This window comes from Entelurus aequoreus, linkage group LG05 (assembly GCF_033978785.1).
Source record: "Entelurus aequoreus isolate RoL-2023_Sb linkage group LG05, RoL_Eaeq_v1.1, whole genome shotgun sequence".
NCBI lineage: Eukaryota > Metazoa > Chordata > Actinopteri > Syngnathiformes > Syngnathidae > Entelurus > Entelurus aequoreus.
Genome location: NC_084735.1, coordinates 34976913 through 35000079, shown reverse-complemented (window position 1 = coordinate 35000079; position 23167 = coordinate 34976913). Strand labels below are relative to the sequence as shown.

Sequence of the window (23167 nt, the reverse complement as noted above, 5' to 3'; positions counted from 1 at the left end):
CGCCAGCCAGCCCTCATCTGCTCATTAACACCCGTGCTCACCTGCGTTCCAGCGATCGACGGTGCGACGAAGGACGTCACCCGATCACAGATGCGGTTGGCGGCCCAGAGACGGAGGAAGTTAAGGTGAGTTCGGCGTCTAGCGCGTCTGCTATCCATCTCAAAGTCCTCCTGGTTGTGTTGCTGTAGTCCGCCGCTAATACAGCGATCCCACCTACAACTTTCTTCTTTGCAGTCTTCATTGTTCATTAAACAAATTGCAAAACATTCACCAACACAGATGTCCAGAATACTGTGGAATTTTGAGATGAAAACAGAGTTTTTTGTATACGATTCAATGTGTCCGCATACTTCCGTTTCAACGATTGACGTCACGCGCATACGTCATCTTACATAGACATTTTCAACCGGAAGTTTAGCGGGAAATTTAAAATTGCACTTTATAAGTTAACCCGGCCGTATTGGCCTGTGTTGCAATGTTAAGATTTCATCATTGATATATAAACTATCAGACTGCGTGGTCGGTAGTAGTGGGTTTCAGTAGGCCTTTAAATATCCTTCTTGAAAATGGCCTTGCAAATGTATGTGTTGTCTTGTCTAATCATAAAAGATGCAGACGAGGCGTGTTGGCTGAGTTCTTAATGTTTACTCCACAGCGTGCTCATCAAAAACATCCCGCTGCCGGTATGTCTACATTTAACCTAAACGGGGCTAAAGCGCATGCTCTTCGCTACTGTAATGTGTACTGGGTAATGGAGTTCTTATGTTACCTGGCTCATAACATCACTAGATATCTGCCTTAGGCCATCTAGAAGGCCTTACTGACAACAACGTGTGATCTGATTGGCTATCGCAACTGTCTGTCACTGTATGTCCCCGTTCACTTACAGTGCACAGACGCCTGAATTGCTGAATATGAAGGCTTCTGGCAGATTTGGTGCAGCATGGCAACATAAGCTAGCTTGATTCTGATTGGATAAAAACTCTATAACCTAAAAACAACAGCGCTGGAAGGAGCATAATATGACATGAAGAGAATATGAATACTTTGATATTTAGGGAAAGTCAATCAAAAATTACTTTTTTCTTTAATTCTGATCATAATTTCTGGTTATGTTAGGCTAGCAGAGAAGGTCTTGCTGGCCCTGACGGCACACCACTTCTCAATACTGTGTACTGATTATAGTTATATGCTAAATCACAGTTACAGTGCTCAAAATCCAAATACAGAGATGACTATGTAAGCGAGCACGTATCCCAATTTCTATAATTTTCCATACCACAATTTCAGAAACAGCGCCCGCTGGTGGTGAGATGTGAGTGCGACAACCATTCCCAATCTCCCCCGTTACTTATACAATGAAAATACGTACAGTAGTTACCTCATCAATAAAGCACAGGAAAGCTGAGGACAATTTTACAAGATTTAATTTATTAACTATCATACAGTTCACATAAGGCCTTCATCTTTAAACATTATTTCTTTGTCAGACCAATTCCATGGTTTCCTCTTGGTGCGCAGTACGTTATAAGCTATTTGTATTTTTTTTAATTTTTTTTTTAAGTTCCATACTTGGACTAATTTCATATTTTCAAAACTGGGAGAGGCTTGTCATTCCGCCCTCCTGTGGTTTTTTTTAATTTTCTTTTATATTTTAAATCATGCACTAAGTGGCCTTGAACCATTCACAAAAAATGGTAAGAATGGACTTTCAATCCTTGAAAATACACACTAGAAATGTTTCCTACTACTAACTTGATGCGTGTCGTTCATTCCCCAGCGTACAAATGAACAAGCAGTACACACTCCTTGCTCAAGGTGGCGTGTTTAGAGATGATGCAGGTAAGATGATGCAGTATATTTTCATGACGGATTGTTGTGTGTACTTTACAGCTTTTAGTTAAAGCATTGTGATTCCTTGGAGAAAAAAAAAATAGATCCAGTGATTGACACACTAGGGAAAGTTTAACACATTCAGCTCTTCAGCAATAATGAACAATATGCTTAAGTACGTAAACATGTGGTGGCGCTGTCCACACATGATTTTTAGCATATGGTTTAAGAGTGTGGACACCACACATTGGGATTGGGTGGGAATTTTACACCTTCAAGCATATCAGATCTGCCAAATAGGGCTGCCATAATTAAACCTGAAACACCCGAATGGGATCAACCAACAGCTAGAAAGAAGACACAGGTCTAAAACTCTGACGGAATCAATGAAAGTTTTTACATAAGGGGAGTTCTGTTTGCACTAAACGCCACACACACTCAACCACTAAATATGGACGATTCAAAAAATGTAACGCTACACTATCAAAAAGTGCTTCAGATAATTTTGTGGATACAAAAAAAAAGTATGTAAACAAAGTTTGATCTGCCAGAGCTCTGTTCTGAAGAGGCAATGGGTATGGCTGAGAAAATTAAAAACACAGTATGCCAAAATAAAAAAAACATTAAAGTGCATCCCTGGATGTGTGAGCCCCACCCCATTGAAATAAATCCTCAAGGCCTCCATTAGAGGGCGCAATTTGCAGTGGACAAATCCAGTGGCAGTACTTCCATGAAGAAAAAGGAATAACAGATACAAACATGGTGGTCTTCCAGCTTACAGCTGTTCAGGCAACACTAGCAGGCCCCTCCTCTCGCCGTCGTAAAATGGTGTGCAAGTGCTCGTGTTTGCGTTGAGGTCCGGCGTCATCCTGGGCACACGCGGCTTTGTGGTCTCACAGTGTCTCCTGCTCAGTGGGGGAGTGGTGGGGGTGGGCATGCTGGTGCAAAGGAGGCAGCAGGGACTGCAGGGGCGACTGCGGGGTGGTGGGTGGCGACTGCTGCTGTAGGGGGCTGAAGTGCGCGCCCATGTGTGGCGGCGAAGAGCGGTAACAGGAGTAGGCCGAGGTGCCTCCCAGCGTGGTGGTGGGCGAGGCGGGGAGCCCCCCGAGGCCCGTGGGGGAGTCGATGAGGGGCTGGTTGTAGAAGAAGAATGCACACTGGTGGATGAAGGTCTCGATGATTGTCTGGTAGGTGCGCGTGGCAGTCAGGGCGTCCATGGTGGTGAAATCTGGTCGCATGAGGGTGGGCCAGAAGCAGATGGACAAGTTCTCGCTGGTCATCAGGTTAAGCCTGTTCAGCTGGCTCACCCTGACAATCACACACATTTATTCGGTCACACATTTGAAAAGAATATCACTAAGCTGGAAAAAAGGTGAAAATAGACTAAAATGAATCTTCTTATTACATTTCCAAACCTCATTTGCAAGTCTTATTGTAGTTGTTTGCATGCAGTTACAAATCCAACATTTTATGTTCCAGTCTAGTCTAATGTTTTGCCCTACAAAGAGTTTATATTTTAGGTATCGTACTTACACACTTACTTACACACTTACTTACACACCCTTTTTTTATTGTAATGTGCATCTTAGTTGTATTATAACTTTAGTTATACTACAGTTTGCAATTTTTTTACCCTTTTTTCTGTCTGTGGTATACCTGAGGCAGGGGCTTGGAGTTTTTAAGGGAGGCTCTTCATTTAGTCAAGGTGGGAGTAGGTAAGCAGGTTGGTTGTGGAGAGTTGGAGTATAGTGCAAACAATGATTGGGGATTTTTGAGTGGCACATGGTTTTTTCATTCCTGCATTTTGTAAATACTTTTTTTTTGTATACACTTAATTTTCACAAATTTTTGCACTGCATATATTTTTGCACCCTATGTACTGCTGTCCTTGAGTTGGTGCAATAAACATCACCAACTCGAAATCTGCGACTTAGCCATCATTGGTTGCATGGTTATATATCTTTTTGAGCAAACCCGCTCGATACTTTTCAAAATAAAGGGGACCACAAAAAATGTCATTATTGGCTTAATTTGAACAGAAAATATGTTTCTTATTGCAGTCAAATTAAAATGTTTGCATTTAATAACAGTGCGAATACTAAACTTCTCTTTTAGTAGTAACTTGTAAATAAGCAAATTGGTTACAAAGGCTCCTAATTTGGCTGCTGACGTATGCAGTAACATATTGTGTCATTTCCCATTGTAATGTTTTGTCAAAATTATGAGGTACAAGTGGTAGAAAATAGATGGATGGATTATTAATCTACTTATTTATTTATTATTAATATCCGATTACTTTCTATTGTAACATGTTCTATCTACACTTCTGTTAAAATGTATTAAACACTTTGTATAATTTACTTAAGTTTTGGGTAATACTACAAATTTGGGTATCAATCCAACACCAAGTCAAGTCAGGGTCATACATTGGTCATACTTTTTTGATTTTAATTTTCCTGAGGGAACTCTCCTGAAGGAATCAATAAAGTACTATCTATCTATACTTAAATATCTCATGTGTCCAGGAACTTATTCCTGCATTTCTATACAATAAAAAAGACAGATTTTGTGATAATAAATTTTTTTTTAAACTAATCATTGTAGTATCGACTATAAGTGGCTCTTGTACTTGCTATCGTTACAGTCGATATTTGTATAGCTCCACCCATTTGTTTACATTGAGGAACACTAGCTTGCTGTTAGCTATTGTGTCCTCCTACGGTGTGTAGTGAAGCATGTTTTGCTAATCCTCGTCCTGCAGGGATGATACTTGTAAGAAACGTAGTTTGTCGCCATAGAGGCGAAGATTAATGATTTAGAAATAGATAAAACACTGGGTGGACGGACGTTAGCTGCTAGCTAGCAAAGCAGCGCTTCAGTGTTTATAGCTCCACAACTATTGTTAGTTTTAGGCCAAAATAAATCCATACTCCCCGCAGTCTCTACACTGTTTCTGCTTGCAAGTGGTCTGTGCATGTGCTGACTGGCGACATGTGCCTCGGCTCTTATTCCCAGCAATGTCACCACGGTGCGTCGTCATGTCCATGGAAAAAAAAAGTACTGGTATTTTTCAAAGGCTGTATAATACCTTTTTTTAATCGATTAGTACCGTCGTACTAAATTAGTATTGCTATACCGTAAAGTACAACCTTACTAAAGTATTTAGATTCTTAGTTTATGTGTAACCCTACTGACTGACCAAGCGCTTGTGGGGGATGGCGAAGTGATTGCGCAGCAGCATCATCTAGTCTAGTTTTATGACAAACAAAAAAAAATTGCCTTTTGATGCGTGTGTGTTGAAAACTCTGAGATAAAAATGTGAAAAATGCACTACCAATCCCCACAGTTTTAAAGAAATGTTTGTTAGTTATAAACAAAAACTACTTGAGTTAAGAGGTAATAAATAATGAACTTACTTGTGTAAGTGGCTCACAACATATTTGAAGGCATCGTAATTCTCCCGGGGGAACCTCCTCAGGACATCCTTCATTGTGTACAGCCTCTGTTCTCTGTCATTGATTTCTGCATTCACAGCAACAAGCCAGCATTAAAACCCTCTTCATCATGGCGGCGTCAACATTGATTTGATTCCAAGACGCCATAATGAAAAGATGTCAAAACCCGCCCCACCCTTTTAGCTCCTAGAGCGAATCATCCCCCTTCCAAACCCAGCAGTGTTTGCTTACTGAAAGCATCCAGTAGGTCCACCTGCAGAGCACAAGGCACCAAGGGCTCAGGCAGCTCGGAGAAGAAGCTCTTAAGGGCTCCAGCCACAGTGTTTATGGAGAAGTCTTTCTCCACTAGGTCTAATCCATGGTCTGTACGAGCAGAAAAAAAGGTTCAAAGGTGCAAGAAGAGCTGGACTGAAAGACCACTTTGCTTTGTTAACTTACCCTGTTCAAACTGCCTCTGCATGCTTTCCATCTCGGACTTGTTCCCACTGACACGGTACAACCCTTCTGTGTTCAGACCTGAGGAACGAAGGGAAAATGACTCATAGATGATCATATATTAACAAACATTTGTTTTTACTGAAGCACTGATTGAAAGGGAATGTTTATTATTGCGGTTGTAGTTTTCACTGGTGTAGAACTGCACTGCATTTGAGTTTTGGCCAATCCGATATGATATCAGCATAAATATTAGTACATACTTTATTATTTTTAATGTGGAACGTTAGAAAAGGCTTGATCAAGTGAAATTTCTCAGAAAACAATTGTAGGTATGAAAAACACAAACCTTATGATGGATTTAAGCCAGGGGTGGGCAATTAATTTTTACCGGGGGCCGCATGAGCAACCCGAGCACTGCTGGAGGGCCACACCGACAATATTTCAATTAAATTTTGCACAAATTATTTTTGATATACCGTAAGATAGATAATAATAATATTTTCATTTAACCTAACTTATCTTTATACAAAAGCAGATGGCTTTTGATGGTTTTATTTTTAACACTTTCTTACACAACACTTCCTGATGTATATTACAATACAAAAATTTCAATTTCTGTCACTTCATCCTGCATCCTCTTTGTTGTGAACGTAGCACGTCTGTAAGGTGATTGGCGAAGAAGGAAGAAGCGTTGCTGTTGCGGAAATGAGGAGTGAGGATTGGTTTTCCTTTTGGAAAGAACGAGATAAGTTGAGCTGTGTTAGTATAGCTTGCTCAATAAAAGTTTAAAAAGAGCGTCAGACTTGGTGTGCACTTCTTCTGGACGCTACAATTGATGTCACAAGTGGGATGAAATGCCTCCCAGTTCGCCTTGCCATCAAACCTGGGAGTCTTCATTGAGGGCGGAATTCCCCCCAGGGAAAGCAGCGTGGCTGCACCTGTAAACGCTGTCTCTCTCTCTCTCTCTCTCTGTCTCTCTCTCTCTCTGTCTCTCTCTCTCTTTGCGGCGAGCTCCTCACGTGGCACGTACCTCCCGATGACGTAACACACAAACAGTGCAGTATGCACAAAGTTTTACTTCTGACACCAATTGTAGCGTCCAGAAGAAGTGCACACCAAGTCTGACGCAATTTTTAAACTTTTATTGAGCAAGCTATACTAACACAGCTCAACGTATCTCGTTCCTTCCACACGCACATCTCCTCACTTCTCATTTACGCAACGCAAGAAGACAACATCTACTTCAGCAGGTCGTTACACTATATATATTCTTTAAACACAGCAACGTGTGTACCACAAATAAGCACACGGCTTTACCTTTACTTGGCAGTCCATGTCTTGTTGAAAACACGCCATTCGTCATCAACTTTTCTCTTTTTAGCGTCTCGGGGATAACCGGGCATCACTTGTCGCTGTGCGCCTTCCCTCACAGGACATACGCAAATATAACACTTTTCAAAATAAAAGCAGCACAGTTGTATTGCACGCACGACAAAGATGTTTTTTTAAATTTATTTTGTATTTGTGATTGCCGCTGCGCGCACGAGCATACGTCCACACGGAAGTAATACAAATAACGCTTTTCAAAACAAAAGCAGCACCGTTGTATTGCACACTCGAAATAGATACTTTTTAAAATGTATTTTGTAATTTATAATTGGCCTCACGCGGGCCGGACAGGGACGTACAAAGGGCCGGATGCGGCCCGCGGGCCGCAGAATGCCCAGGTCTGATTTAAGCTTTTGAAGTGGAGTGTTAATTTGTTTTTGGTGACACCTAGTGGTCACAATAATGTATTAAATTAAGGTCATGACGCATGAAGTTGAATGATGCGAACCAGTTTGTTACTGGATATTTTCTAATACGCTTCTGCCCTGGAGACTTTGTATATGTACAGTAACTAGAATTATTTGATACTTGTTATATCAAAATAAAATTAGTTTTAGACTGCAATATTGTTCAATTAAGGACACCTACTACATATGTCTAGCTTGTGTGCTTAGCTGTTGCATAGCTGCTAGCTCCTAGTAGCCTGTTTACATTTTTACTTCACTATAATACAAGAAAATATCAAACTTGTGTGCTTATTGGAGGACATTTAGATGTTAACTGTTTGTACAGCTTTGCACGAGTAATCACGCTGCAGGACTGCTTGTATCGGAGCTTATATCGGAGATTTTAGATGCAAGCCGATATTTTTTGATACTTGTAATTTTGCTAATATCGGACCTACTGTATATCCGATATCTATATTGGATCGGGACACCCCTAATTTGTGCGCGTGCCTGCGTGTCTCTGAATTAGAGATCGAATTATATGGGTTTTTTTCAGGGCAAATACCGATTATTAGTAGTTAAGGAGGCCGATAACCGATATTTGGAGACGATATTTATTTACATTAAACGTGATTTAAACATGAATACTATATGTCAGTAAATAGCTGGACAAGGCTTTAAATTGTTTTTTTATACATAATATTTGAGGAAACGTGAGACCTGTGGCGACATAATGTTTAATGCAGCACTAATGTTGAGGTTAATTTAGCACCAAACCTTTAATACATGTGTCTAATGGTGCGGGTCAGAAGAGCATCAACAATTGCATTTGAAAATATGGGCAATCTCCTGGAAAAATTGGTAAAAATATGGGATTCCTCTACATCACAATAACTCGCCATTTACTCAATTTTATAGCGGTTTATGGATGTAATACATTGTAAAGTTTTCTCGTGAGGACCCCTGAAATATTGCAAACATTTCAATAAAATCAATTCTTAGCTCCTTCGCGTAGCTTATAGTTGAGACATTTTCAAGCTAGCTGACATCATAGCTGCGTAAGCTCTGCAATGGAAAAACAGCAATTCTTCACATGCAGGGCAAACAAACGGGCTGGTGCTTCAGCAGTGGTTAGAATTATCTACTTGGCTATTTCTTTTTTTAAATACTGGTATGGGGGTGTATATGCTGATGTAGTTCTGTTGTAGTTGAAAAAAAAGACTGATACCTATAAAAAAAAAGGTATACGTTTGCAAAATATCGGCTGAATCTCTAGACTGATATCCTGACATAAGAGACTTTTTCAGACTTTTTTTGCTGGGTGAAAAAAAATTTAAACACAGTAAAACCTCTTTTACAGTGATTCGTTTTAAACTTTTGATACAGCTCTTGCACTGCATTTAATTGAGTTGTGAAAGCCACTGATTATAATATAAAGCAACAAAAAAATGTATACACATATTTAAAACACCCACCTGTGGTCTCGATAAAACGAACACACTTCTCAATGAAAAGTGGAATAGGTCTGTCTGGGGACACCACGTTGACTAAGGGGACCCCAAAATAAATACTCTCCACAGGCTTGGGGATAGCTGGACGGGGCTTTGCTCTTGTTTTCTAAAAGAAAAGACGGAAAGGTTATGAACTAGTATGCGGCATGAAGATTGTATTGTTCCTCATTAGGAAACAGATTAAAATAACTTCTTATTACGGAAAAGGACCCACCTTGGCTGTTCGTCGCAGACTCTTCAGAATATTCCTCTTTTTGGGGTCCTCGTTCTCCTCATTCACCAGACTTTCACCTTTCAGCGTCCCAAAGTCATCTTCCTTTGACTTCTGAAGCGCTCCCATCTCGTCGTCGCTGCCAATGAAGCTTGTGCGGAAGCTGCTGAACTTGCCGAGCCTCTTAGATCGGTCGCGATAGAGTCGAGGCTTCACGGCAGCCGCCGAAAATTTCCTCCTGCGCTCTAGAGAGCTGCTGTCTGCTTCGCTGTCAGATCCATTGCCATTAGAGTGCCTCCTGTTGGAGTTACGTATAGTTATGATCTTTCCTTGCGTGCTGTCGTGTGGCACGGAGTAGATGATCTCTTCGTTGCTGGGACGGGGTTTGGAGACAGCGTCTATTGGTTCGGCGTAGTCTGAGGGATCGTAGCCTACGTCGCCTCCAGGTACCCAAGTGACAGCAGATGGCAGGGATCGACGGTGGCCAAGTGTGTCGATGTACGGGTTTCGGCTGACTTTTCGAAAGTCGAAAGTTACGCCAGGTTTAACTCTCACGTGGGGTTGCACTTTGTTGTTGAGTTTGCTCTCAAAGTCTCTAATATCAGAGATAAGAGAGATGTCACTGGAGTCCAAGTCAGGCAGGTTGAAGCCCACACTATGAGATGTGAGAGTGCCATCATAGTACGGTGGTGATGGCTCAACATCATCCTCTGAATCCAGGAACATGGTGACAGGGCTGGGAGAACTACAACGTGGGGAGTACATGTTTTCATTGGTGCACGCTTCAGCAACATTATCGTACATGTGCGTGGCTTCCACAATGTTGCGCTTCTCCACTACCTCCATGAGAAACGGGTGGAACATTTCTATTCTGTGCAGGCCTCCCACAACACCCCCAGATCCACAGACCACACTATTGAAACGACCTTCGATCTCATGGGCAAGTTCCTCTCCTTGAATCTGCTGTTCACGGGCGTAGTCGCTCTCAGCAAGCTCGGCCTGGCTATCTCCCACTGCCAACAGCTGGACTGGGATGATGTCCTGAACCTCACACAAGAATGCACACAGGGTCTCCAGGGAGGCCTTTCGGGACACAGAATATACTGCCATGTAACCGTGTACCAGTCTACTCTTCCGTAAAGTAAAGGAGGCGTGGTATGAGAGAAGAGAGAGCTCTATAGCCAGCTTATGTCCTGCAATAGTCTGCTCGACCAACACAGAGGTGCCGCTGTTTGACATGGGCCTGCAGTGCTGATGCATCAGAAAGGGGAATAAGAGCTGCTCAATGTCGTAGGAGTCACCACACATCAAACACATGACAATGCGAAGATCTGCCTCCGGAACCGGCTGATGGGGAGAGTCTCTCAGACCTGGAGGCTCAGGGAGGTGAGGTGGGGAGCTGCTATTGAATGATGCGCTCCTCCGAATATCCAGAAGCCCCCTTAGCACTTGGTTGATTTGTGACTCACTGACATTATGCCCATAACCTACACCTGGAGAGGCAGGATCTAGAAAGCTACACTGCAGCCTCCTTGCAACCTGCTGTCCCTGCGTTATTAAGTTTAAGGCAGTTTCTCCTCCGATGTCCACATATGAGCCTACACCTCTTTTAGTGACTAAGAGCAGTGATGTCTGCAGCTGTGCTAGCTGGCTGTCTCTCCGACCTAGTGTTGATTCCCTAAGACGCTCAAGGCTTTCAATCACGTAGGAGAGGGACTCTTTTGAATTATACAGACACAGACATCCGTGAGGGGTGAAAGTCGGGGTGTGGAAAGAATTTACAGGCAGGCGTACATTTCCTTCAATGGGCCGCAGTGTCAGCTCATACATCTTCCCGTCGAGGATGTACCAGTCATCATTTGTGCAGAGAGCTCTAATCTCGTTGGCAAATTCCCTGGCCAGCCCATCCTTCCCCAGTATGACAAGATTGATTCTGTCAGCCTTTGTGTCCCCGAAATGAGCTTTCACATCAAAAAATGGGTAACATGTAGGGAATCGTGATGCCAGGAGTTGTTCGATCTTTGAGTCTCCACAGTGGGGACTGTTAGGACAGGTCTCTTTAGTAGGGTGATATACAAAATGGATATGCTTCAATACAAGAGCATCTCTTTCAGCTGGGAGCTTTTGCAACGCTTTAAATCTCTGCTCCTCTCCTAACACTTCTTGAATTGCCCCCATCTTCTCCTTACTTGGCTTGGCATCCACTTCAAGTTCATAAAAAAGCTCAGAGTACTCCAGTAAGAGCTCCTGGAAATCTTCTTTAGCGCGATCAATAATATCCTTCTGATGGCAGTTGTAAAGCTCCAAGTACTCTGGTTCCTCTAGCCACTGGTAGAACTCTTCATTCATGATGAAGCTACGAGCCTCCTCCCACGGTCTACCAGGTGTGACAAAGGGAGAAGAGGACAGTCTCTGTTTAAACTCAAGCCTCATCTCTGCACGGCGGCTTTCATTACGCAAATGCTCCAGGTGGGCATTAAATAATTCCTCTGCTTCATCAGTTTCCAGAAGATCTGATGGGATCCGCTCATCCTTCATGTTGTCGATATGAGATGTGTCTTCCCAAGGAGAGTCCTCCAAAACAACAAACCAGTGGGCAAAGTGCTGCTTAGACTCAAGCACCTTCTGTACGCCGGACCAGCTCAGCTGGTCTATTTCATCGAGATCAGGCACCAAAGAGCTGAGTGCTAGAGGGAGAGTGCTTAGATATATTTTACGACGCCTCTCAATGTGCTCCTGCTTTAGACGATAAACATGCTGTTGAAAAAGCTTCTTGCATTTAGCCGTTCCCTCCAAGAAGACATATTCCTTGTATTCCGGAGAGGTATTCATGCGTAGACTGGTGTTAAGCCAGGTTTCGTTATGATTCTTCACTATCCGGTTGATTAACCATTCATAACGATCCTTGGCAGAAGCGATCTGCTGACTCTGGAGCTTTAGTGCTTCAAAATAAGGGATGATCTTGGGCTTGCCTCTACTTTTATCAATCAGCTGAACCAATGTGAGGAAGGCCAGGTCTACGTTTATGTTTGAACGAGCAGATGTCTCAACTACTGGTAGACTCTTTTTAGTGATAGCAAAGGTATGTGCATCTTTGATATAGCGCTCAACTCCTTCATCACACTTGGTGAGGACTAACACTATGGGTTTCTTAGTCTTGCTAAGATGACCATAGAGGTTTGTGACAAACTTCAGCTGGTCATCAAAGTTGCGGTTCATGCCCCGGCTAACGTCGACACACAGCAGGAAACCGTCAACCTGCAGTTTACCTTCAGGCATTTGCTTTTGCTCAAAGTCCTGCTCTAGACCCAATTGATCTGTACAGAAGTACATGAGCTTCTCTGCTGATGCCAGCTTGGTGGTGGCCGCCCGTTTGATGTAGGGCTGCATAGCGGTGCTACGATGGGGCTGAAATGTTTGGTCATCAATGAATTCCGTTTGCTCCACAACATGCATTCTACACTCAGGCCCTTCCTCCAGGAGGCGTGAGACTTCCCCCCAAAAGAGAAAGTGATCATTATTAACCACTCGACCCCCAAAGTCACTGGTGCTCAACACTGACGTGTGGTCCAGGTAGAAGTCATCTGCGCTGGGCCGTACGTACCTATTACAAAGGCAGGACTTTCCTACCCCACATTGTCCTTTCTCTTTCTCCGTACCCGATAAACCCACCACAATAAGGTTGTAAATGGGGGGTCGGACATCTTGCTTTTTCGCCATCATAATTGACTGACGATCATCTTGCCATAAATAGCCACTGTGTAAAAGTTTTGCTTAAATGTTTGCCCATAAAGTTGCTGAAGGGCTCAAATTTCTATTTCTTCTCCACTTTTAATCTAAACAGTGGTGGAAAATGTGGTGAAGGTTCTTTTATTCATCCGCTATGCAAGCCCTGCCACAAAAAAGACAAGAGAAATATATGTTAGACAATATGCTCTTATTACATGAGAGTATCAATAGGTTCAGACTATGGCAAACACTCAGCAAATACTAAGGAAATAGACACGTCTAGTAATACAGTCAAAGGAAATTGCGTATGATCAGCCAATGTAATGGTTGATGACATGTTTGAGGTAGATTTACAGTGAATATTTAAAAAATATTAGTTGAATTGTTTTCCATTAAACCATCATAAACAAGTACTCCCATCGTAGATGTCCAAAAATATGCCATTTTATCACATCAATTTACTATTTTGCCTGATCATATCTTGTCACATTAAATCAAGGTCAAAGTGATTGACTGTGAAGGACCCTGGTGGGAGTGTGTGCTCTTTTTTTTTTTTTTTTTTGTTTTTTTTTTTTTTTTGTTTGTTTTTTGTTTGCTCCATGCTTTTTTTAACCTGTAAAGCACTTTGGTGCAACCTAAACAGTTGTTGAAAATGTGCTATATAAATAAAGTTGACTTGACTTGACTTGACCTAAATGACATTGTTGTCATCTTAAAAATCCTTGTGCTGCAACTATAAAATGACTTATAATACCAGAGTACCTAATTACAGACTCTCTTAACCAAAAGAATACAACGCTCATATGGCCCTTTTCTGCGAGAAAAGACTGGACACAAATGAAAAATATAATGGGAAAAAATAAGAGGTTATTAATTTGACATAATTCTAAAGGTGTCATGGTTTAACACACCCATACGTGTAAACATATTCAGTGGGACAGGCCAAACCAATCAATGCATCCATGCTGCATTGCTGAGCTATGTAAAAGTAAAAGTGATTCATCACCGTGGCAATAACATACAGTCGCCACTGAGCTCCTCAAATCAGTGTTACAGCTTGTTGAAGTACACTAACACATTTTGTGAATTTGTTGAATGTGTACCTTTTAGCTAGGATTGGGAATAACAAAAAATGGCAGAAGACTGTAAGACGCTATACTTTCTCAAAACAGCAATATTCTAATTTGTATAGTTATTTGGAATATAAAGCCTATGCATTAGATTTTTTTTCTATAAATAAATCTAATGAAATCTTCAATTGCCACAATTTTACTGTAAAAGTTATGGTGGTTTTACAGCATATTACTGTAAATGGAAAAATGGTTCTGTTTTTAACAGTGAAATGGCAACTGAGCTGCCAGTTTGATTTTTACCGTAAAATCTACGGTTGTTATATTTACAGTGTATTCCTGTAAGTAGAAAACGGTACAACTGCTAGTTTTTTTACTTTAAAATGTTTTGTAATTATTACAGTGTACAATTTGATGGATAACTTGCTTTAAAATTATAAGTCCAGCAGATAGATAGCAGAAGTATTTATTTTTATTTTAACAAAAATGTTTTGAATGAATGGTAATATAATTTTTATTTGCATTATTTTTTTAAATATGCAACTGCACTGTGTTTTTTGTTTCAGATACTCATTATTTCCAGGCCATTGCGGGCCACATACATGTGGTGGGCCAGATCTGGCCCCCGGGCCTTAATCTTGACATCCGTGGTCTGAATGATATCAATTGCGACATCACTTAATTTATATTTGGCCATTTGTGACAGACTTAGTCCTTCATGTATCACATGTGACTGTCTTCATATGCAAAATACATCATTTGAGATTTTATATCGGAGGATGCCCTTTTAAAACTGTACCTGTAGGGGTACAATTCCTTGCCACTGAGGTTGCCTTGTTCACTTGACACTTAAATTAGAGCTGCAACGATTAATTCAATTTGATAAAAGCTTTGATTTATATTATGTTGCTTCGATTAATTGTTTAATGAATGTAACTTAGAAACATTTATTGTACAGAATTTTAAATGTGAACATAGTTTCGCACGGCCGCTACAATAGAGCGCACATGAGAGCGATGGTGTGTGAGTGCCATAATCTGTGTGGTGGCAAACAGCAAAGAGTTTGAATTTTTTTTTTTTAAATCAATGCACAAATGTTAAAAGTGCAATTTCAATGTTGATGATGTGCATTTATTAGTATAAAGAATAATCTTTGTTTATTTAATCTATTTTCTCTAAAATACACATTGAAACGATAAATGTATGTTTCATCCGATTACTTGATTAATCGAACAAACTAATCGATTATTCGATTACTAAAATAATCGATAGCTGCAGCCCTAATCCCATTCACCATTTTATAATGATTTTATGTGCAGCCCCAACTAACGCAGTCTTTTTTTTAAAAAAGCCATGCATAGTATTGTCTTATCAAATGCAGAGGACAAATTTCACCACACCTAGTATGTGTGTGACAATCATTGGTACTTTAATATTAATCTTATGAAAAGTACACCTCTGTGTGCAAATTATTTTTCTAACAGCTGTTTTTTGTCAAGTGTTCAAGAATTCCTTAAGTGAGGATTTCCAAATTAGGTATTAGGAATAAATCTGTTATTTTATTCAGGAAAAAAAACAACAAAGAAAATTACAGGCCACTAAACTCAAAGTTTGATATAACGTGGTTGTTGGGGTCGATAAAATACAGATTGCTTTATATAAAAATCCTTATTTTTTACCCTTTTCTTTTCGAAAAAGTTATGCACATAGCTCGGCTGCCTAAACCTGTTTGTCTATTTGTGACGTGAATGGTGGATTGTGCTCCCACAACACAGGATGGGGCGAGCACTATCCAGCCACCAGTTGGTTTGGACATCACTGGGTTGATATTTTGTTTTTTTATTAATTTTTTTTTTTTAAATTCTTTTTTTGGAGACTTTTATGAAGATTTATTGTATACATTTGTAAAATATGTGATAATTTGGTGTTTAACTCTGGTGGAAAAAAAACGTGTGGAAATTTAAGGTCCACGGCACATCGCGTTACATGGAACATTGCGTTATATAGAACCGGACTATATCGAACTTTGAATGTACCATATTTTTTAGACCATAGAGCGTGTCAGATTATAAGGCGCACTGCCGACAAGTGGGCCTATTCAGGTCTATTTTCATACAAAAGGCGCAACGAGTATAAGGCGCATTAAAGAGGTCATCTTATGATTTGATTTCTACATTTAAAACACTTATTGGTGGTCTACATAACATGTAATGGTGGTTCTTTGGTCAAAATGTTGCATAGATTGTGTTTTACAGACTGTCTTCAAGCCAATTTCTTAATGTTTATTCATGACGCGCCCTTTTGTGGGCGGTCCTATTTACCCGGCTCCACTTCTACAGAGTCTTCTTTCCATCATCTTTGTTATATCTGTAGTTTTTAGCGCTTCCAAAGCGAGTCTACTGACGGATATGAATTCGAAATGTACGCTACTCTTTATTATTAATGGCAACAGCGGAGGATGAATGCCCCACAACAAGAGGATAGAGAAAAAGAAAGAGCTTATTGACTGTGGCGCGGACTACAATGGCAGACACACGCACATTTATGGGACTTATGCAGATCCCAAATACACATCAGCAGGTACCAATAGGTAAGAAAAATTAGTTTTGCATAATATTGCGAAACATAACGCCAAATATTAGGTCTCCTAATAGGTGCCATTTTGGGGTCCTTATACACACACCATAATAATACCTGTATGTTGAAGCACAGTACATCTGACTACGGTAGCTTAAATGCTTCACGTTCCATCAAGCGGTGTGGCTTCATGGCTTACCAAAGTCATACTACAACATTTTGACAGATTTTTGAGTGCCGTGAGTAATGTTCTAAATTCTCAATGAAACATCAAAGTTTTGGTGTTTTTATTTGCTTGCAGGTACTTGCTAGCGTCATTTATTGAACAGGCATCAGTTAACTTGCAGTCCACAAATATCTCTTATGTGTGACGGGTCACACTTATCATTACACCTAGTACCACATAAAATTGCTTCGAGGTCAGTAAGCACAACAACAATTAATACATACATTAGGTGCACCAGGTTATAAGGCCCACTGTTCATTTTTGATCAAATTAAAGGATATCAAGTGCGCCTTAAAGTCCGAAAAATACTGTACATGCAGGAAAAATAAGGAATACTAAAAGGCTAACGTTGAAATGCTATTTTAGAATAAAGTCATAGTACGAAAAAAAAAGCACAATTTTATGAGAATAACATTGTAATGACAAAAACGTTTTTCAAGAATAAAATCGGAAATTCAAGGAAAATAAAGTTGCATCATAAGATGTCATACATTTAGTTGTAATTCATGAGCATGTGGTATGTTTAAAAACAATCTTAATGTGTAGTACATAGCACAGCAACACCATCGCTAGGATTGTATATTGTTTATTACAACTATTTTCCCAAAAATACGCATTAAAAGTATGTTATATCCGATGAATCAAACAAACTAATCGACAGATTACTCGAATACTAAAACTAATCGATACCTGCAGCCCTAATTTGTATAGCTTGATGTCAAAAAGGTACCAACAATTGTAGCGCATAACATGATTAACAATAGCGTGTCCGTATTGCAATAGGAGACATTGGAATGTATCTTGACAATTCTAAATAAAGAGAAGTAAATAAGCAGACACATTTAGCTGGGGTCAGAACCCACTGGTACTAGCAGTCCACATTTCTCAGCTGGGCTAGGCCTGACATCCCAAATAAATTCCCTGCTGCTTCCTGAAAGCAACCTGGGGGCTCATGCAAACAAAGTCACTACCTTAATCGACTTAAAACGTTACATACTACTCTCTTATCATTTTGCAAAAGGATTACCAAGGGGGCCAGTCAGTCACAAGAGGGTCTGACCACACCAGGCCTGCTGCTGTCTATAATGAGATTGCAGAATAATGTATTTTCACTATCACTTCTACTGTTTAAACAGTGCTTTATGGAGACAATAAAGCTATAAATACAGTTAGAGGGCGTGCATGCCATTGCACATATCTGCCCTTCTCCTGCTGCATCTGTCAGCCTTGCCGCAGCCCAGCCGCCTAATGTGCAGCCGCATAAAGCCACACAAAACACACCTTGGCTGGGGCCGGTGAGCTACAGCTAACATTCGATATGTGATTGTTAATAATAAACAACAGTTACCATTGCTTACCATCTCCTCTTCTGCATCGCTTGTTTTTGTTGTTGTTTTTTGTTGGGTTTTTTTTTTTTTTTTGCACCGATGCAACTGAAAAACACTGTAAAGGCAATAAATATCCCCAAAAGACAAAAACAATCCACTTTTCAAAAAAAAATCCCCGGTGTGCAAAACAACAACAAAAAAGCCTGAAAGCCGTCCTCTTCTTCGCTTCACCACGTTGCTGGCTTTTCACTCATTATTGTGTCCATTGTTGTGCACATTTAAAGCTGGGCCGGCCGCACACGCCTCACACAAAACGGGCCACTTTGTTGCAATCGTCTCGCTGCAAAACATCCAAATCAAGCGTCCGAGTGAGATCGCCTGCGTGAAAGTGAGGTTTGAGCCAGCTTTTCCCGATAATGGCGGCGGTAGCGGTGGTTGTAGCAGTGGGGGCCCTCCTCCTTCCCTGGACCCAGTCCTTCTCTTCTTTTCTTCGGGAGAGCGGAGCGGTGCAGGCAGAGGCGGCGGAGAGAGGGACTCACCCAGCGGCGCCCGCACACTACTGCAGCACGGCTACATCAGAAGGCTGGGTGGGTCGATACAAACATCGGGGGGGGGGGGGGACTCGGTATACGGTATAAATACACATGGATATGTAGAAATATATATATATATATATATATATATATATATATATATATATATATATATATATATATATATATATATATATATATATATATATATATATATATATATATATATATATATATATATATATATATATATATATATATATATATATATATATATATATATATATACCGGTGTATATATGTATATATATATATATATACATATATATATATATACCAGGGGTCGGCAACCCGCGGCTCTAGAGCCGCATGTGGCTCTTTAGCGCCGCCCTAGTGGCTCTCTGAAGCTTTTTCAAAAATGTATGAAAAATGGAAAAAGATGAGGGGAAAAAAACAATTTTTTTTGGTTTTAATATGGTTTCTGTATGAGGACAAACATGACACAAACCTCCCTAATTGTTATAAAGCACTGTTTGTATTAAAAATGCTTCACTGATTCGAGTATTTGGCGAGCGCCGTTTTGTCCTACTAATTTTGGCGGTCCTTGAACTCACCTTTAGTTTGTTTCCATGTATAACTTTCTCCGACTTTCTAGGACGTGTTTTATGCCACTTCTTTTTCTGTCTCATTTTGTCCACCCAACTGTTAACGTTGTGCGTGAATACACAAAGGTGAGTTTTGTTGATTTTATTGACTTGTGTGGAGTGCTAATCAAACATATTTGGTCACTGCATGACTGCAAGCTAATCGATGCTAACATGCTATTTAGGCTAGCTATATGTACATATTGCATCATTATGCCTCATCTGTAGCTATATTTGAGCTCATTTAGTTTCCTTTAAGTCATCTCAATTCAATGTATATCTCATGACACACTATCTGTATGTAATATGGCTTCTAATTTGTTGCGGCTCCAGACAGATTTGTTTTTGTATTTTTGCTCCAATATGGCTCTTTCAACATTTTAGGTTGCCGACCCCTGATATATACCATACTTGCCAACCTTGAGACCTCCAATACTGCCATTAGATGGCAGTATTGTCCTGTTTAACTTCTCTGTTCATGACTGAGAAATCATTTCAGCCACCGTGTTCAATAGAGAAGTCTGTTCTACATATTTACAGGCAACATACACCTTCCCCTTTCGAACTGTCCTGGATGAACTGAAATTCTTGTTTCCATTCGTTTTGGAACTTGCAAGCGTATTTATATTGTGGGAAAGCGGACGTGAGAATAGGCTGTCCCCACTCAGTCTCAGGTCCGCATTGAGCTGGAGGGGGCGTGGCCTCCAGCTCCGGCTGAATACCGGGAGTTTGTCGGGAGAAAATCTCTGCCGGGAGGTTGTCGGGAGAGGCGCTGAATAACGGGATTCTCCCGCTAAAAACGGGAGGGTTGGCAAGTATGATATATACACACCCCGTTTCCATATGAGTTGGGAAATTGTGTTAGATGTAAATATAAACGAAATACAATGATTTGCAAATCATTTCCAACCCATATTCAGTTGAATATGCTACAAAGACAACATATTTGATGTTCAAACTGATAAAAAAAAATGTCTTTTTTTGCAAATTTTTTAAGATTAAAGTACCAATGATTGTCACACACACACTAGATGTGGTGAAATTTGTCCTCTGCATTTGACCCATCCCCTTGGGGAGCAGTGGGCAGCAGTAATCATTTACTTTAGAATTTGATGCCAGCAACACGTGACAAAGAAGTTGGGAAAGGTGGCAATAAATACTGATAAAGTTGAGGAAAGGCTCATCAAACACTTATTTGCAACATCCCACAGGTGAACAGGCAAATTGACAACAGGTGGGTGCCATGATTGGGTATAAAAGTAGATTCCATGAAATGCTCAGTCATTCACAAACAAGGATGGGGCGAGGGTCACCACTTTGTCAACAAATGCGTGATTAAATTGTTGAACAGTTTAAGAAAAACCTTTCTCAACCAGCTATTGCAAGGAATTTAGGGATTTCACCATCTACGGTCATCAAAGGGTTCAGAGAATCTGGAGAAATCACTGCACGTAAGCAGCTAAGCCTGTGACCGTCGATCCCTCAGGCTGCACTGCATCAACAAGCGACATCAGTGTGTAAAGGATATCACCACATGGGCTCAGGAACACTTCAGAAACCCACTGTCAGTAACTACAGTTGGTCGCTACATCTGTAAGTGCAAGTTAAAACTCTCCTATGCAAGGCGAAAACCGTTTATCAACAACACCCAGAAACGCCGTCGGCTTCGCTGGGCCTGAGCTTATCTAAGATGGACTGATACAAAGTGGAAAAGTGTTCTGTGGTCTGACGAGTCCACATTTCAAATTGTTTTTGGAAACTGTGGACGTCGTGTCCTCCGGGCAAAGAGGAAAAGAACCATCCGGATTGTTATAGGCGCAACGTTGAAAAGCCAGCATGTGTGATGGTATTGGGGTGTATTAGTGCCCAAGACATGGGTAACTTACACATCTGTGAAGGCGCCATTAATGCTGAAAGGTACATACAGGTTTTGGAGCAACATATGTTGCCATCCAAGCAACGTTACCATGGACGCCCCTGCTTATTTCAGCAAGACAATGCCAAGCCACGTGTTACATCAACGTGGCTTCATAGTAAAAAAGTGCGGGTACTAGACTGGCCTGCCTGTAGTCCAGACCTGCCTCCAATTGAAAATGTGTGGCGCATTATGAAGCCTAAAATACCACAACGGAGACCCCCGGACTGTTGAACAACTTAAGCTGTACATCAAGCAAGAATGGGAAATAATTCCACCTGAAAAGCTTAAAAAATGTGTCTCCTCAGTTCCCAAACGTTTACTGAGTGTTGTTAAAAGGAAAGGCCACGTAACACAGTGGTGAACATGCCCTTTATTTCATGGCACGTGTTGCAGCCATGAAATTCTAAGTTAATTATCATTTGCAAAAAAAAATAAAGTTTATGTGTTTGAACATCAAATATCTTGTCTTTGTAGTGCATTCAATTGAATATGGGTTGAAAAGGATTTGCAAATCATTGTATTCCGTTTATATTTACATCTAACACAATTTCCCAACTCATATGGAAATGGGGTTTGTACTGTATATACACAATTAATACGTGCGTGTGTGTGTGAGTGTGTGTGTGTGTGTGTGTGTGTATATATATTTAAGTTAAAGTTAAAGTACCCATGATTGTCACACACACACACTAGGTGTGGCGAAATTATTCTCTGCATTTGACCCATCACCTTTGATCACACAGGGGAGCAGTGAGCAGCAGCGGTGGCCACGCCCGGGAATCATTTTTAGTGATTTAACCTCCAATTCCAACCCTTGATGTCAGTGAGTGTCAAGCATGGAGATACTGGGTCCCATTTTTATAGTCTTTGGTATGACTCTGCCGGGGTTTGAAATCACGACCTACTGAACTCACGACCTACCAATCTCAGGGCGGACACTCTAACCACTAGGCTACTGTATACATGTTTATATATATATATATATATATATATATATATATATATATATATATATATATATATATATATATATATATATATATACATATATATGTATATGTGTACATGATGCAAGATGGCGGCGCTTCACGGCGGCAGCTTCTTGCAAGCGCTCTTGGAAGTGTAGACCGATTTGGCAAAAATACCCGTCAATTCAGTCAATTTCATGGCTGGCTCACAGCGTGTTCACTCCGTGATCACTTACGACCGACTTACGATTCTGGATGTGGAGAGATCTGGCCATTTTGGGCTGAAAGATGCGTGTACGGTGGACCTACTCGCTAGCTTGGGAATTCTTCGCGAGCTACATCCAGCAGTGGCCTACCAGCGGAGCAGTGGCGTGCGGTGAGGTTAATGTCTGGTGAGGCATGACTGCATCATCACAGTCAGATTTACAAACATATGAACCTGCAGTGCAGGTGTACCTAATGTTGTGTCCCTGCGGTCGTTCGCGGCTCCTGCAGCGCGAGCATTGTTGTTTTTGCACTTTTTGGCTTCTTGTTAAGTGACTTTTTTTGGTTGGATTCGGTCTTGCACGTGGAGGGTTTGGGTGTGGGCTTTGGTTGGTGTGGCCGCGGCGCTCCCGTCGGGGGTGTATTCTGCGGCGGAGGTGCTTGGCACCAGGAGGCGGGGTTATGAGACGAGCCTCCAGTTTTATGATCGCTCAGCACAAGAAATACGTTACACACATACAGATGTTGACAAAATACACTGTACATTATATACCTCAGCTAACTAAACTATGGAAACGTATAATATAATTCATATAGCAATACGGTCTCACTGCACAGTAGGCCAGCAGTTAGCCGAGTCATTGCGCACAATCCATGTTGAGGCACAAATCAGTGACGTGCCTCAAGTGGCTGCTGTCTCTTCTCAGTATTTGAACGGCAAATGTGAAAATAAAAATAAAAATAATC

At 40.9% G+C, this 23167-nt stretch overlaps 1 protein-coding gene across 2 annotated transcripts; it reads right to left on the bottom strand.

Annotated features, from left to right (window-relative positions):
- Positions 1-1414: 1414 nt before the first annotated feature.
- On the bottom strand, positions 1415-18714 carry arhgap35b (Rho GTPase activating protein 35b). 2 transcript variants are annotated; one of them, XM_062047955.1, is made up of 7 exons: positions 18174-18714; positions 9227-13115; positions 8977-9118; positions 5727-5804; positions 5520-5651; positions 5250-5355; positions 1415-3141 (listed from the first exon to the last, which is right to left on the bottom strand). In XM_062047955.1, exons 2-7 carry the CDS (start codon positions 12944-12946, stop codon positions 2727-2729), a joined length of 4593 nt encoding a protein of 1530 aa, XP_061903939.1. In that variant the 5' UTR covers positions 12947-13115; positions 18174-18714; the 3' UTR covers positions 1415-2726. The 2 variants fall into 2 exon arrangements, with proteins under 2 accessions (XP_061903939.1, XP_061903938.1); XM_062047954.1 differs by having other exon boundaries at positions 18184-18714.
- Positions 18715-23167: the final 4453 nt, after the last annotated feature.

Coding starts and splice junctions, on each gene's coding strand:
- arhgap35b (XM_062047955.1), bottom strand. CDS start 12,946: ATGATGGCGAAAAAGCAAGATGTCCGACCCCCCATTTACAACCTTATT. Junction 9,119..9,226: donor GTCTGCGACGAACAGCCAAG/GTGGGTCCTTTT, acceptor CTTTTCTTTTAG/AAAACAAGAGCAAAGCCCCG. Junction 5,356..5,519: donor GGACCTACTGGATGCTTTCA/GTAAGCAAACAC, acceptor CTGTGAATGCAG/AAATCAATGACAGAGAACAG.